We start from the raw sequence: 17,108 nt of genomic DNA, 5'->3' as shown, positions 1-17,108 counted from the left end.
CTGCCAGATAACTAAGAAGCTGCATGAATGACCCCAGGAGAGACTGACAGTAGAACTGCATGGTTGAGCCCAGAACAAATTGCAGGATTGAGAATGAACAAATGGTTGTTGTCATAAGCCACCAAGTCTGGCGGTGGTTTGGCATGCAGCAATAGGTAAATGATGCATATAAAATTAAATTAAAAATATGTGTACCATTAATTTCTAAAAAGGTGACAATATATTTATTTATTTTTTTTTTTGGCGGTATGCGGGCCTCTCACTGTTGTGGCCTCTCCCGTTGCGGAGCACAGGCTCCGGATGCGCAGGCCCAGCGGCCATGGCTCACGGGCCCAGCCGCTCCGCGGCATATGGGATCCTCCCAGACCAGGGCACGAACCCGTATCCCCTGCATCGGCAGGCGGACTCTTAACCACTGCGCCACCAGGGAGGCCCCTAAAAAGGTGACAATATAGTAAGTAATTTCATTAACAAAAAAGACAATGCCTCTGTTTTGCTTAAAAGGTGTGTGTGTGTGTGTGTGTGTGTGTGTCTGTCTGGGTGTGTGTGTGTGTGTGTGTGTCTGGGTGTGAAAGACAGAGGGAGAGATATTTATTTTCCAAACCACTGCAGAGTGGAGAGTGGCAGGGTTATCGAAGATTTACTAACGAACCATGAGTTGTCAGAGATAACAAGCATATGCTGCATGATGAGGCACCTGGTTAGGTGGTATCTTAACAGGAGGGGATCTGTGTAGTTTAAGTTGACAGGAAGAAGTGACTACAGTGGAGGATAAAGGTGACTTCTCCTATGCTTTCTTCATTAGGTAAAATACACTTTAAATTACACTTGTTGATAGACATGACATGTCGTTTTCATTACAAGCCTTTTAGTATTATTTGACTATTAAAAACTATGTCCATGAATTGCTATGATTAAAAAAAAAGTTAAGAAAAACTAAAGATATGAGAAAAACTTTCGCATGCTAAAATGTCTGACTTTCTTTTTACCGCTAGGGTAATTGTAGTTGTGAATGAGTTTACAAAGGTGACTCTTGTGATAATCACTAGTACAAAACAAAACGAAATCTCCAAAGGACATAGCCTATTAAAGGCAGATGAGTGTCAATGGGTTTTCACCTTAAGGACAGAAATCCACTGTCCATACAATTATTTTTATTCTATCACGTTTAAAGTTTTTTTCAGCTATTGAGATAAAGAATCATTTTGTTAGAGCTTAAAAAAACTAAACTTTTAAATTGTTCTAAGTTTCTAGCTGGAAAATAGTGCAAGGCGGGCAGCTTATGCTTCAGCCTTTAACAGCAAAAGAGGTTTAACTAGGGCTGGTAATAGATTGCCCTCTGCTGGTCGTCAAAGCGTCGCCAAAGAAATGATTCTCTACAGACTTTTTCTGTGTTAAAATGTAACTGGTTTCTTCTTTCCAATTTTCTCTACCAGATACTTCTGGCGATATGGAACTCCAGAGAACTTATATTTCCTGGCTTCAATATTTTATTTGTAGGTTTATTAAAACAATACATTTTAGGCTGGCTTTTTGATGGAGGAGGAAGAAGAGAGCACATAGTAACATTAGAAACTATACCATATATAGTACAATTTGAGAACTATCTAATAAGACACCAACACTTGTTTAGAGTGATACCTTAAAATGACTACTTCAAGTCTAATATATCTCTGTCAAAACATTATAAAAACGCAACCACCAATATATGCAATGATTCAGGCAAGGACCATCAATGAATGCTAAAATCCACTGGGTGAAAGGGGAAAAAATATATTCAGAGAGTCTCAAAATATGACCATCAGATTACTTGCCAGTTACAGAGGGGAAAAGTACTAGTACAACGGAGAGTTGGCAGCAATTAATAAATTTCCAGATTGAAAACTGATACATTTTTGGTCACCAGGGACACTTGGTCACCTTTATCTAAAACAATAATCCAGATTCTGGTAGTAGCTAAGAATATGGGATCTGAAGTCACACTACCTGGGTTCAAATATAGGCCCTACAATACACCAGTTACATTACCATCAACAAGTTATTTATCCTCTATGGACCTAAATCTTCTCATCTAGAAAATGATAGTAATAATGGTATCCATCTGAGAGATATCTTAATTAAATATCTTAACAATTAAGTGAATATATATAAAAGCACTTCAGTGGTTGTCATTTATTATTATTATAAATTTTCTAAAAGTGGTTCTCAGGAAAGCTTGTTACTTCAATACTTGGGGTTCTTAATAAGAGAAAGTAAACATAGACACTAATAGGTACAGGATGTAAGACCTCAGATACCCAACTCTTCCTCATCTTCTTTTGACATCTCTTTTTTTCCCCTTGAATAAAGATAGTGACATGGAGCAGGAGATTTAACCTCAAGACAATTTTATCTAGAAATTCCAAAGAAGTGATTGGTAATAAAATGTCCAGGAAATGGTCTTGAGAAGAAAGGGGCAGTGGTGAGGTTTCTGGGCACTGATATATGACGTCTTTTTAACTCCTTAAGTCTCATTGCAAGTCATAATCCAAGGTGTATATATGTGTTTTGTACCTGTGGCAATACAATGGCTTAAATTATTTTTAGAATTCTATAATCAAATGCTTCATTTTCAGAAATTTTAATCTACTTTTGGCTTTTCAAAGAACCTGAAAAAAAAAGGTAGGTTCTGAAGCATGATATGAACCAAACTTGACTGACTCAAAGATGTTGAAATTCAAAATCTGTCCTCAAAAATATCTTTGCCTCATCTAATCCAATGCTAAAGTTTCCCTTTCCCTAAACCTACTAATTTCCCATCTGTTTTCCAACTGCCACTTCTGAGGTCATTCCAATTCTAATGACTGTCACCATGTTTCTATGGTGTGCATTTCTAGAAGAAAATGTCTATCCAGTGCATTCAAGCCGATATGGAAAGACAAAAGTCAAAGGTGAAGTATAGTGAAACTCTGATTGGCAGGTCCATTTAGTCATTGGACCTTTCTTACAAAGCTAATCACTTTTCTGTGCTATTATAAATTTATAAACTTTGGACTTTAATTTCTGCTGTTTTTTAATAGTTCTTGAGGAAAATACTCCCATGGTTTGCTGAGAAACCAGCTCGTAGCAGCAAGTAGAGGATCTTCACACCCTGATTAAGGGTGGGACAGCCATGATTATAGCTGCTCGTGGTAGACTGCGAGGGCCTGAGCACAGTGCAACTGGAGACAGAGACAAGGCTGTGGCCAGACACCACATCCTGAAGAGAGCGGGGGCGCTCAGAGAACCTTGAACAAACCACAGCTTTGAGTAACAGGTCTCTGCTTCACTCCTCCTAAAGGTTAACTACTGGCTCGGGTGTGCAATGAACTGGATAAAGGCTTCCACTGCACCCCAACCCCAACTCCCCCTTGAAGAAATAATTATCTTTTGAATGTCAAGTTCTAATGTGGACTACATAAGGCACGTCTTCTCTTCCTGCACACCAGCCTCCCAACGCTCTGAACTTCTGATGGGTCAGATAGAGTGCTTAAAAGGCCAACTGTCGCCATTTTAGAAGACACTAGCTTGGGTAGCCCAAAATAACTGTCTAGTTGAAGCACAATGATTCAGGTAAGACTGAGCTGTCCTGTGTCTTCTGGGTTCTGGCTCTGAGGCAAGTTGAAAAGGGACCCTATCCTAACCCCAGTAATCCGTCAGGAAAGCTCTCATGCACCCCTGCTGAATACAGCTCACCATGGATTGTCAAAGTAAATTATAGCATGCCCACCCTTTGAACCTCAAACATCTCAAAAGCAGGAAACTTCGTACAAGGCAGGACTTACACTCTGGGGAACTACTCTAACACCTCGAGGAGTAAATCATAAGGGTCAGAGCAGAACACTTAGGAAGCCAGTATTTGGCAATGATATAGGAAGTAATTAGAATGGTTAGGCAAGAACATTTAGACTTGGAAACAGAAACAGAACTTTGAAGAGGAGAAGCATGGGAAAGATGAATGAGAACCAAAGAAAACTGTACGTGACCTAAATGAGAAAAGTCCAAGGGGCCACTTTTACACAGAACTTGAAATTCTTGAAATTTCTGCCTGACAAGTTGTATTTCTGTTAATCCTGTATTCTCTGACATTTACACCTTTTACCAATTGCAATAATACTTCCCAGTATGTTAGGAAAATATAAATAAAAATTCCCTTATATTTCAATTAGGGAACTCAAAATCACTTAAATCATAAAGAATTTATACTGATATTGATGGGATAAAAAAATTAGCTTACTGAAGTCCAAAGTTTTCAAAGAAAGAAAAAAATTGGGCTTGAGTTCTTCCAGTCAATTCTGCTACTTAAGAGTCTAGAAACCCTGTATGAGTGAAATTAAAAGTATTCAAAACTTGATTCCAGTTTACTTACCATAAGGTACCCTTATTGACTCCAGAGAAAAACCAGTAATTTCTGCTAAGGTAGAGGGTGAGGTTGAAAAAAAACCAAACATGTGCCTTGAAGTTAATTTACTAGTTGTGTCACCTTGGGCATGCTATTTAACATCTTTGAGACTCAATTTCCTCATGTGTAAAATGGGGCTACCACCACCCATCACTAGGGCTCTTATATGTAAAATGTTCTGCCTGGTACTGGCACAGGATTGTTGCTCACCATGTATTCTCTTCTCTTTCCTTTCGGTTCCTTTGGACTGTAAGAACCACTCTGATTTAGTTTTCTCCCTTTCTAACTCATAGAGCACTTAAAGTCTGTACCACACATCACATATTAATCTGAATCTTGGCTTGCTTCTGGAACCACTCTTGAATTTCCAGAGACCCTAAATTAGCTTGTGGTTGATATACTTCTGTGACCTCCACATGCCACTAGAAACACAGTAGGAACTCCAATAAATATTTGTGAATTGCACTGTTTAAGAAAACTACAGGGCTTCCCTGGTGGCGCAGTGGTTGAGAGTCTGCCTGCCGATGCAGGGGACACGGGTTCGTGCCCCGGTCCGGGAGGATCCCACATGCCGCGGAGCGGCTGGGCCCGTGAGCCATGGCCGCTGAGCCTGCGCTCCGGAGCCTGTGCTCTGGAACGGGAGAGGCCACAACAGTGAGAGGCCCGTGTACCGCAAAAAAATGAAAATTACAGAGCACTAAAAAAAAAAAAAATGAAAATAGAGGAAGAAACGGCGAAAATTACACCTATCCAGGCATTCTTGCCCTATAAATTATCAGTCAACTGACCATCATTTTAAGCAGTACTTCTGACTCTTCTTTGGTTCACTGGTTGATTGACATCTGTGGTAGCCAGCTTCCAAGATGGCTCCCAAAGACCATCACCTCCTGATATTTATCCCTCCCACACTGAATCACTGATGGCTTTGGGTGACCAACAGAATACTGCAGAAGTGACAGTGTTGACTTTAGAGGCTAGATCAAAAACAGGCGTTGCAACTATGGCCTTGTTCTTTTTAGTTACTTGCTCTATGAGGACAGATGGCTGCATGACCTTGGGCAACTTATGCAACTTTTCTGATGTTCACTTTTCCTCACCTTTAAAATGAAGATATTTATTTCGTAGTATTTATTTAACAGGGTATTGTGAAGATTGAATAAGACAGGCATATAAAGCACGTAACAGGATGCCTGGTACATAATAGGCTTTCATTAAATGTGGCTAATACTGGTGTGGTGGTGGTAGAAGCTGCAGTAGCAGCAACTGATTGGCTGTGACATGTGAAGGAAAGAGAGGCATCAAGGATGATTCCTAGGTTTTTGGCTTGAATAACTGAAGAAGTGATGGTGTCATCTACTGACCTTGGGGACAACAGAAGATAAGTTGTGGAGAGTAAGGACACTCTTTTTTCTTGGACCGAAGGTACTTATTAAGCCTCAAACAGGTAATACTAAAATTATCTTTCAATCACTTATAAACAGGATTCCTTTTCCATTCTTTCTTCTCTAAATTATTTTGAAGTGTTTTTTTGTTCTAAATAATTCCTTCCTGGAACATGAAAAACTGTTGAAGTAAAAATGATAGGAATTCCAGAGGTCAAATTACTCTACAGTCAATGGCCATGTACCCCTGGATGAATCACTGTTCTTAATTAAATGATGGCAAGCACTGCAAATGCAAAGATGAATAACAGCAGAACAAAATCCAGACACTCATGTAGTCCTCACTTTAGTTTTACAGAGAAGTATTAGCAAACATTAGGAAGGATTTATGCAATCAACAAGAAATAAGATAAGCATCAGGGGTTATGAGAACTGGCAAAGTACGTTTATTAATTTTAAATGAAGATTTACTGATAACTAAAGTACTTGAGCTTGATGAAATTAGATTTCTGTTCCCATTCTCAGACTCCCACTGGTTTAACTACCCAAGGAAGGGTAATGTGTGATGCAGGCCTGGCTCCTCAGCTGTACACACTTAGCTTTCATTTAGTTAATAGTTCATAGACTGATTAAACAATACTATACATAAAATTGGTTTCACAATTCTTTATATTGTAATATAACTATTGATTTTATTTGAGGCATATTTGGTCTTCGGATTCTGGCACTTTCCAGGATTCCCCAAATTCATTATGAAATGCTCCAAACAATGTACTACTTTGAATCTGAATGGAGGCAGCACAGGACAATTTGAAGTAGAATAAGTTAGTTCATTAATTAACCAAGATGTGACCCAAACCCCTGAATGTACTGCTCTGGGCCTCACTTCTTTATCCCCCAGCTCTATATTTGATTCCAGTAACCTGCTACAAGTAAGAAAACTTTGCATTTAGTTTCCCTTTATTCGTGATAAAGCTGAATTGCAAATAAGCCATCCACAAACGATTTTACAGACAAGTTTGTACCAATATTTTATTGGGTTACTATGGAGTGGTTCCCTCTACCACTGTATTGTACAAAACTAACTAGTCGTGGGGATTAAACCTTTGAACTTAACTTCTGCCAAGCATGCTAATGAAGTTAAATGAGGTGTAACCGGTTCATGAAATAATCAAAAGGAAGCACAGTATATATACTGTCCACTAATTTCCTCCCACTATAGAAATAGAGAAATGAGTTTGGTTGTTTTTTTTTTTTTTGAGAAGGTAGTTGCTACATTTACCGTAACTACTGAATTTCTTCAATACCCTTGTTTAATTTCCTTTTCTTCCGACTGCAGTTCGTGTCATGCAAGAATCTATTCACGCTGACTAAAACTGAAAGATAATGGAAGAGTGATGATCAGAGAATTTAAAATCTGAAATTTAGCATCACCACCCTGAACAACAGAGCCTTGGTTGGCATAAACTACTCATACAGGTAAGACTGATCACTTTTAACTTAAAAGTTAATTCTATAAAAACTCTAACAGGACTAAACTGTTTAAGTTTTGAAAGCTGATCATTAAGAAAGGTCAGCATATTAATTATGTAGATAATTGTTAGTAACTGAAGTTAGAACTGTAGACTTCTTTCATTTGTCAAATTAGCAGAGGCACAATGTCTTACAGGAGTGATTCAAGACAAGACATTCTGCTGAGAGGAATGCAGACTTGTACACATTTTCTAGAGAGCAATCCTGTATATATAACGTGATTGTTATTTGATTTCTTAAGCTTTAGAGTATTTTCTAAATTTTAGAAAAGAATTATCTAGCAGTTTTATAATCAAACTTTACTTTTAAAGCAGAGGTACACAGTAGATACAAATTTGATGTTTGGGAAGCTAAGTATGGTCAACTAGTTGTCGTTTGTTACAGTGAAGGTTCCTATAGAGTTTCGATGTCATCTGTCTGATAAAGCTAGCCTCTGAGAAAGTCTTTTTACCTCTCTTCTGTTCTGAAGCATTTGCTAGTAGAAAAGCAAGGCAATGGTAATGAATAATATGAGATAACAGATCCTCTATGTGGTGGTCTAGTTTAAAAAAAAAGGAGTACTATCCATTAATACAGAAGCACCACCTTTATAGATTTTAGTACATAATGCATTATCTACACAAGGCAGGGGTTAGTGTTTTTCTTTAACATCATCATAAAAGGAAGCTCCATTCCTTATGTAATATAAAAATTTACTTTGATCAGATAATTTTTTCTTAAGAAATAAACTAGCTAATTTCACTCTCTGACTGATTTTTTAAAAACATCTTTATTGGAGTATAATTGCTTTACATTGCTGTGTTAGTTTCTGCTGTATAACAAAGTGAATCAGCTATATGTACACATATATCCCCATCTCTCCTCCCTCCTGCCCCTCCCTCCCACCCTCCCTATCCCAGCCCTCTAGGTGGTCACAAAGCACGGAGCTGATCTCCCAGTGCGATGCGGCTGCTTCCCACTAGCTATCTATTTTACATTTGGTAGTGTATATATGTCCATGCCACTCTCTCACTGCGTCCCTGATTGCTCTTTTCATGGGCAAGGTTAGTCCATTAATATTTATTTTGATGATTTCTATAATCTTGCTTTTTAAAAATATTTATTCCATATTTTAATTGATTTTTTTCATTTTTGTTCCATCCCCCCACCCCCAGGTAAATTAGAATTTCAGCACTCTATTTCTATTTTTTAGGTGGTTACCTTGAAATCTTGTCATGCATATTTAACTCGACATATACTAAAGTGAAACAGTATGTTAATCCCACTCCCAAAGAATACAAAGACATTGGAACATCAAGTTAGACCCCACTCTTGACTTGCATATTATTCTTGCCCAGCACTTTCGTTCTGTCCTGTTTTAAATCCACAAATTTGAAATTACTCTTAAAATACATGACTATTTTGGTTTGGATTTACATAAATGTTTACGATTTTATTTGCTCATCATTCCTTTTTGCATTGCAGACCATCCTTTGGGGAGCATTTTTCTTTCTTCCTAAACTACATCCTTTAAAGTTCCTTTAGTGATAGTCTCTTGTTGATAAACTCCCTCAGGTGGTGTTTGTCTGTAAATATTTCATTTCAGCCTCAATCTTTTTTTTTAACATCTTTATTGGAGTATAATTGCTTTACAATGTTGGGTTAGTTTCTGCTGTATAACAAAATGAATCAGCTATATGTATACATATATCCCCGTATCGCCTCCCTCTTGCGTCTCCCTCCCACCCTCCCTATCCCACCCCTCTAGGTGGTCACAAAGCACGGAGCTGATCTCCCAGTGTGATGCAGCTGCTTCCCACTAGCTATCTATTTTACATTTGGTAGTGTATATACGTCAATACTACTCTCTCACTTCGTCCCAGCTTAACCCTCCCCCTCCCCGTGTCCTCAAGTCCATTCTCTACCTCTGTGTCTTTATTCCTGTCCTGCCCCTAGGTTCTTCAGAACCGTTTTTTTATCTGACTGATTTTAAAATCAATTCCAATTTGCCAGGCTGTACTGGATTCAGATACAAACTCACTCTGAAGCATATGGACCATTTTCTAAATAAAAATTGCAAAGCAACAAAATAAAATGATAAAGACACTGGTAGACATTAAGGGTCTTAGTATTTGAACCTAGAGATACTCAAGCTTTAAAGCCTTTGGGTGAAGATTGGTTTAAAAAGTTATTTCAAAGTTATAATGGTATATTTTGGGAAAAATCCCTATTTCTATACTCTAAGATGCAGAAAATATAATCATGATTCTGAAGAGGGGTAGAGAGTAAAATATTCCTGAGGGGCTGGGGGCATATAAGAATCTCAGAAGGCGGTGGGTAGTAAAATATTTTGTGTTTATCAAAAGAGAATGAGAAGAAAAAGATCGAGAATCCCTATTCTAGATTATAAAAGAGTGGAGAATGTGGTACTTAGAAAGGTATGGTGAAAAATACAGAGAAATGAAGCACATTCTGAATAGAGCTCATGATTTTTATTTGACCAGAATCCAAAAAGTTTTCTTACTTCCACCTGAAAGAAGTAAAGGCATGAGAAAAATAAGAATAAAAAGGAGTTTGTATTTGTACCTTTTGAAGCAAGAAATATTTAAAAATAAGACATTAAAAAAGCAAAATCACACCTGCATTTATACTGTGATTAAAATATCTTCTAAAAAAAACTTCTCTGAAAAACCAAGATACTAAATTACTCACAAAGACACATGAGGGTGCTCTAACCAACAAGCAGTAGCAACTACAGTTTTGACACAGAATCTTAAACTAGATTTTTCTTGAAGTATGATAGATTAGCATTAAATATTTGAAACAAGAAATTACTGATGCCATTTGGTAAAGACCCTGGGATTCTGGTGTCCATCCTTGGTCACTACACTTTCCTTCTGTTCAATTTAGGACCTTGCCTAAGTGTTTATGTAGAATTAAGTTTACTTCTGAAATATGAAAAGTGACTTTTCTAATAGTATTAGATTATAGAGAAGTTCTTTAGCCATGAAAAGACACCATTTTGAAAAGTATTTAGGTACAATTAACGTGGTAATTAAAAATCGGTCTTCTATTAACATGGCCACAAAATACTTTTGCAACACTTTCCTTTGGCTAGTATGTGCCTTAAAAATTTTTAAATTACCTTTCTAGGCTAAAAATCAATTGTCATTTACAAATTGCCTTAAAATCTAATATAAGAATTATAAATTTCTCTAGCATAAAATAATAAATCTCAGGCATTTAACTATTTCTATCAAATTTTGTTTTTTAGACAAAGGCACCATCCACAATAAGCAACTTTCTTTTATTTCAATTGGACAATCGTGATTAGAAAAGGTGAGACGGCATCTATACTTTCCCTTTTCATCCAATATATTTATGTTACCATTTTATTTTATCCAATGCTTTATAAAAAAACTATTTAGCTGAAATACCATCTATAATTTTAATACTAAATATCTGCAATTTTGTTCTAGTTCCTGTGGCAAAATTCAAGGAAATCTGATATAAATGAGTAACAACTCAACATGTATTCAACCATCCATGATCTCTTCCATGGCTTTACCGATCATTTATACCTTCCTTTGTATCATTGGTCTCTTTGGAAATTCTCTCTCTCAGTGGGTATTTTTAACAAAAATAGCTAAGAAAACATCAACGCACATCTACCTAGCACATCTTGTGACTGCAAACTTGCTTGTGTGCAGTGCCATGCCTTTCATGGTTATCTATTTCCTGAAAGGTTTTCAATGGGAATATCAATCTGTGCAATGCAGGGTGGTCAACTTTTTGGGAACTCTATCCATGCATGTAAGTATGTTTGTCAGCCTCTTAATTTTAAGTTGGATTGCCATAAGCCGCTATGCTACCTTAATGAAAAAGGATTCCACACAAGAGACCACTTCGTGCTACGAGAAAATATTTTATGGCCAGTTACTGAAAAAATTTCGCCAGCCCAACTTTGCTAGAAAACTATGTGTTTACATATGGGTAGTTGCTCTAGGCGTAATTATTCCAATTATCATATACTACTCAGTTGTGGAGGCCACAGAAGGAGAAGAGACCCTGTGCTACAATCGGCAGATGGAACTAGGAGCCATGATCTCTCAGACTGCAGGCCTCATTGGAACCACATTTATTGGATTTTCATGTTTAGTCGTACTAACATCATATTACTCTTTTGTCAACCATCTGAGAAAAATAAGGACCTGTACATCCATTACAGAGAAAGATTTGACTTACAGCTCTGTGAAAAGGCACCTTTTGGTTATCCAGATTCTACTAATAGTTTGCTTCCTTCCATATAGCATTTTTAAACCCATTTTTTTTGTTCTACGCCAAGGATCGGACTGTCAGCAACTGAATTATTTAATTGAGATAAAAAACATCCTCACCTGTCTTGCATCAGCCAGAAGTAGCACAGACCCCATTATATTTCTTTTTTTAGATAAAACATTCAAGAAGACACTATATGATCTCTTTACAAAATCTGAGTCACCACATATACAACCCTCTGGTTGATTTCTGAATGGAAAACAACACCAAGCAGAAAAGTGTTCATATGACTCTATTAGGGACCCTAAACTACATGATTAACAGGTCAGAGCTTGGATGATAATAGGCACCAAGAAAATCTCTTTGGTTTTTAAAAATAAACAAACAAACAAGCAAACATAAAACTCACTTTACGGTTCTACTTATAGTGAAAGTTGAGATGGCAGAGAGTTAACAGAGGCAAAAGTCAAGCATATTGAAAGGATCCCACTGCATATGAAGCCAACAGACCATTTTCTGTTTAAACTCAACCATGGATGCTTCTATTCAAAACACAACACATCACAACTATAGGATAAAGAAGCAAATGGTTTATGACTTTTCTACTTTTTAGTAGTTAGAATACAAGGGTCCATCTATGGGTAATGTCTTGTTGGTAGTTTTAAAAACGAGTAAAAGAAAAAAGTGAATAAGAAATTTCCTCATTTAAGTTCTATCTAAATGTATGAATAATGTACTATAAAAATCCAAGGTTTTATTTTATAAACACATTATTTATTTGGTGTTATCTGGTTCATGATCCTGGGAGAAGCAACATTCATTGATTCCAGTATTTATTAAGTAGATGTTATTTATAAATATGCTTAAATATTTGGATTAGGCTTTGTCAAAATAAAAATGAATATAATGCCATTACATGCTGATCTTCATCACATTTTGTATATTTTCCTCTGTATTCAATATAAATAATGTTATTAATGACAAACAGTACCTAGCATGTAAATATGTTTAATTAATTTCTGTGAAATAAATGAATGAATGATAGGAAGTATAACAGTATCATCGTTGCAAGACTGGTCTCTGGAGTTAGAGTCCCTAGATTCAATACTAGTTCCACCTCTTATTTAGCTGGACAATCTTAGGCAAATCACCCACTTTAAGTGTTAAGTTCTTCATTTGTAGAATGAAAAAATACTATGTAATTCATAAGTACTATGATTAAACCAGATGATGTTACTATTATGAGTAGCTATCCTTTACTGAGTACTTGCTATTGTGCCAGGCACTCTGCTTACATGCTTCACATGTATTATTTTAATCATTACAACCCTAACGTATGCCAATTTACTGATGAAAAAACTGAAGTGCATAGTTAAATAAGTCACCCAAATTTTCTCCAATATCTAAGTAAATATTTAAAGGGTAAGCCTTTCTGAACGGTCATTTCTTTCTTCCATGCAGTCTTGTCACAGTAAGACAAATGATGGTGGCTATACTCTGTATTATATATATTATAATTTAAAATAAAAAAGAATGTGTGCTTTATCTTCCTAAAGAGATCATAAGCACCTTTGGAGCTTTAGTCTCTTTTCTATTTCTACTCCTATGGTACTCTCATTCTCTCTGCTCAGATAAGAACCAAACATAAACAGCTGAATAAAACTGAAGTTGAATAAACCTTAACTGTAACCTGCTACTTCGTTAGAGACTGCTTAAAGACTCATTTATTCTCTACATGGTAATTTCTTCAGTGCTCAGAAAGTTTAAAGTTCACATGGCACTTCTAAGTCTTTAATCTCATAGCATGTTTCGTTCTAGAATTTAAAATATAGAAACAATTCACTATACAGATTCCCCAAGAGCCATGTGTTCAAAATCACTAGAGGTTTTCCCAACACATCTGTGCAATTTTCATTGAAAAATAATAGAAAACAGTAAATATTTTTTCTCCTTTTTTACTTCAATGTTTAACTGAGAGAAGAAAATGTTCAGAGAAACATCAGAAAAAACACATGCTGGCTTCAAATATTTACAGTATACAACTATTCTTTTATAGTAGCAATCTTATTTCTGTCTTATTATTTTTAATTTGCAGAGACGAAGGAAGACCTGGTAACTCCAGGTGACTCCCTAAGTGCTGGCTCTACACAGGGGTGTCCAATCTAGTAATTTCATATACATGAGAATCACATAATAACTCAAAGTCGACCAGGAGACTTCCCAAGACATCCAGCTTTCTCCACAGTTACAGCAATACTTTTATTCTTACATAAGTTTTAAAACCAGAACTCATTAGACTAAGAGGAATTGAGAAGATGATCAATAGTTTTCATTTAACATAAGCAGTACTGTATTAAATCTCACTGCACTTAGGAGTTCTAAAAATATATGTAACTTGTAAAAGTCATTACTAAAAAAATCACTTTATATCACCACTATTTAAATAAAAGATAAAAGATATTACACCAAAGTAGAGTTTCCTACATTTAAAAAAGGCAGGGGGCTTCCCTGGTGGTGCAGTGGTTGAGAGTCCGCCTGCCGATGCAGGGGACACGGGTTCATGCCCCGGTCCGGGAAGATCCCACATGCCGCAGAGCGGCTGGGCCCGTGAGCCATGGCCGCTGAGCCTGCGTGTCCGGAGCCTGTGCTCCGCAACGGGAGAGGCCACAACAGTGAGAGTCCCGCGTACCGCAAAAAAAAAAAAAAAAAAAAAAGGCAGGAAAAAAGATATGCAATTTCTCAAGTTCCTCATTCTGATAGACAACTTCTGATTTAATTCTCTGTACTGAGCTTATTAATCACCATGTTTATCTTTACACCATAGATGCTTTCGTGAATAGGTAATTGTAAATTATGTTGAATTTTTTGTGTAATTGAAGTACTGCCTATTTAATGTTATGGCAAATATTTTATATAAGGTATCCCTTTCTAAATTTACCCTAACTTTAAAGTGTGAATTTCAGAAAAACAATGTTTTTAATGTGTCCGTGAGTTATAGTCAAACACAATTTCAGAAACCTCAAATTTTGACTTGAAGATCAACAAGATTGTATCTTAACAGGCATGATAAATGTTTATTTCCCCCTTTATCCTTTCATATATACACTCCCATCAAGGCAACTTGCAAACTATTAATCAGGAATACATACCATTAAGACTAGACCAGCAAAATTAAGGATGTACTACTCAACCTGAAAGTGAGTTTCTATTCTGTGAGTAGAAGAGGAAGATGTTGAAGAAGGAAAAAATTTTCCTCTGCCCCTGTAGGTTCTCCTGGCTGGTCTAAGAGTTAATGACATGAGACAGATTAACAGGAGAAAAAAACATTAAATTATGTACCTATGGGCGTTCCATAGGAATATGAGGCCCAAGGACAAGCTGGGCAGTTGGAACTTACATGCCATCTGAGAGAGGAGAAGGAGGTCGGGGTTTGGGACTTCAAAGGGGAGGAAGGCAACTCACATGGAGATAGAAAAACAAATGTTTGGTAAACAAGTGCTTGCTACTCCATGCAAAGACAATGGAACACAGAGAGGACTTTGGTGTCCCCAGCCTGCTCAGCTCCCCCACCATACCAGCCCATACTCTTTGCAGACATCTCTGGTGATAGTACTCTTCCTAGGCCAGGCCCTTTAAATTCTTTCAGGCGCTTAAGGAGGAGGTAAAAAGAAAGACTCCCTGAATCTTTTGTTTCTTAAAAACAACCAGCCCCAAATAATCTTCAAGCCAAAGAGATACATTTTGGGGGTGGCAAGTTTTGTTCCCCTACAATGTCAACCCTGTTCTGATTTGGTAAGGACGACTGCAGCCCACCTCTGGCTTTGCAGTCTGCAGGGTGGAAGTTGTTATGAACAAATGTGTGAAGACAGGTTGAAAGGAAATCTTGCTTGGCAAACCACAAAGGGAGCACAGAGGGACACTGGTAATTTGCTAAGCATTTCAATCCTTCAGCCCAATGCCATGAACCTTCTCTGACTGCCCCCAAATTCAAAGTGAGTTGATATCAGTGGCAAGAGTTACTACAGCTAGAAAGGTTTTATACCTGACAGCACAAATACTCTGGCTGTATCATACATGCTTGCTACCGTTGGCTAAAAAGGAAAGGAGCAGTGAAAGGATTCACATCTGTTAAGCAAAAGAAACAGTCATTCTTTTCTTTTCAAATCAAGGAGTTGATTTTTTTTGAAGGGGGGTGGGTGGAAAAAAGAGAAGCAAAATCATCTTAAATTTATCTTGTATTTCTAAGTATTAAAACCCCCACTTTCAATCTGAACATGTACATTATGCTCACAACAACCTTACGAAAGTAACGCAGAAGGTAAGCCTGTGTGATTATAATAAAGAATAGAATAAGTTCTCATTTTAAGGAGAATTTCAATATTTTATATAAACATGAGGGACTTTTGGGAGTTGTGGTAAGAGATGTAAAAGAAATGTCAAGAGCAATAGAGGAAGAAATACCGTAAGAAATCCACAATGCTATGGCAACTAGCGTGATCTGATGAACACCCATTTATAATGAAGTCTGGCCCTAAGCTGGTGAAAGGAGAACTGATACCATAAGGGGACCAGAGAGCAGCCAGGCGTGTTCACGGGTTAGCGAGGAAAACCATTTAAAGGAAGCACACACAGAAATGCCTGGGCGGAGGCTCCTGGCTGAGCGGCTGTGAGACTGGGGTTTTGCAGTTCTGAGAACTAAAAACGGAGCCCCCAAACCTCCTGGGCACAGGCCCTATTCAGAATAGAAAGTGACTGTGTGTACAGCAATTTGCTCTCAAAGAAGCTGCTTAACTTCAACTTCGTTTATTAGAACAGTACATCAGTAGGTCAGAGCCACAGAAAGGTCTACGGCTTGCTTGTCTCTCCACGCCCAGGTGATGCTTTGTGAGGCTGTCTCTGGGAGTCAGGAGAGACAAGAAAATTTCAACTTTCACTGCTTAACAGAGCAAGTGAAGGCAGGCAAGGAGCCAGGAGTTGCATTTACCTTGAAAACTGTTCTATTTCTTTCTAAAGTACTTGTAATTCAGGGGTGAGAGGAAGAAAACACTGAAACATAATGAAAGTTACCACACATCCTTTCATAAGAAAAAAAGGAATAAAATACATGCCTTAATTAATGCCTATAGGGAGTCAAAACATGAGAAATATGCCATTGACAGTGGGTCTCAACTGGGGGTGATTTTTTTGTGCCCCAGGGGACATTTGGCGATGTTTGGAGACATTTTTGAGTGTCACAATTGGGGGGAAATGCTACTGGCATGTAGTGGGTAGAGGCTGGGTAGAGGCAACAACACACAGGACAGCCTCCCACAACAAAGTGCCTGGCCCCAAATGTGCATGGCTGTTGGGAGATGCTGTACTATGATGACACACCTTCCCAAATTTCAAAGGATTATATAGTTATTTTTTACACAATTTCATGTGAAGCTGCTTCTCGAAAGCGAGCAGTTTCCACTACAGGTCACATGGCACCATATACTCAAATCTAACCTGATATAACCAAACATTTTTAGACT

General features: G+C 37.5%; 2 protein-coding genes across 9 annotated transcripts in view; one reads left to right on the top strand and one right to left on the bottom strand.

Annotated features, from left to right (window-relative positions):
* Positions 1-17,108, bottom strand: part of CASK (calcium/calmodulin dependent serine protein kinase) — a 400,881-nt gene that overhangs the window by 161,093 nt on the left and 222,680 nt on the right. The window lies entirely within an intron of this gene.
* On the top strand, positions 10,828-11,838 carry GPR82 (G protein-coupled receptor 82). Its single transcript, XM_060088111.1, has one exon. It carries the CDS (start codon positions 10,828-10,830, stop codon positions 11,836-11,838), a length of 1,011 nt encoding a protein of 336 aa, XP_059944094.1.

This window comes from Mesoplodon densirostris, chromosome X (genome assembly GCF_025265405.1).
Source record: "Mesoplodon densirostris isolate mMesDen1 chromosome X, mMesDen1 primary haplotype, whole genome shotgun sequence".
Classification (NCBI taxonomy): domain Eukaryota; kingdom Metazoa; phylum Chordata; class Mammalia; order Artiodactyla; family Ziphiidae; genus Mesoplodon; species Mesoplodon densirostris.
Note: the sequence above shows the minus strand (reverse complement) of the source record. Positions and strands in the feature narration are given on the sequence as shown.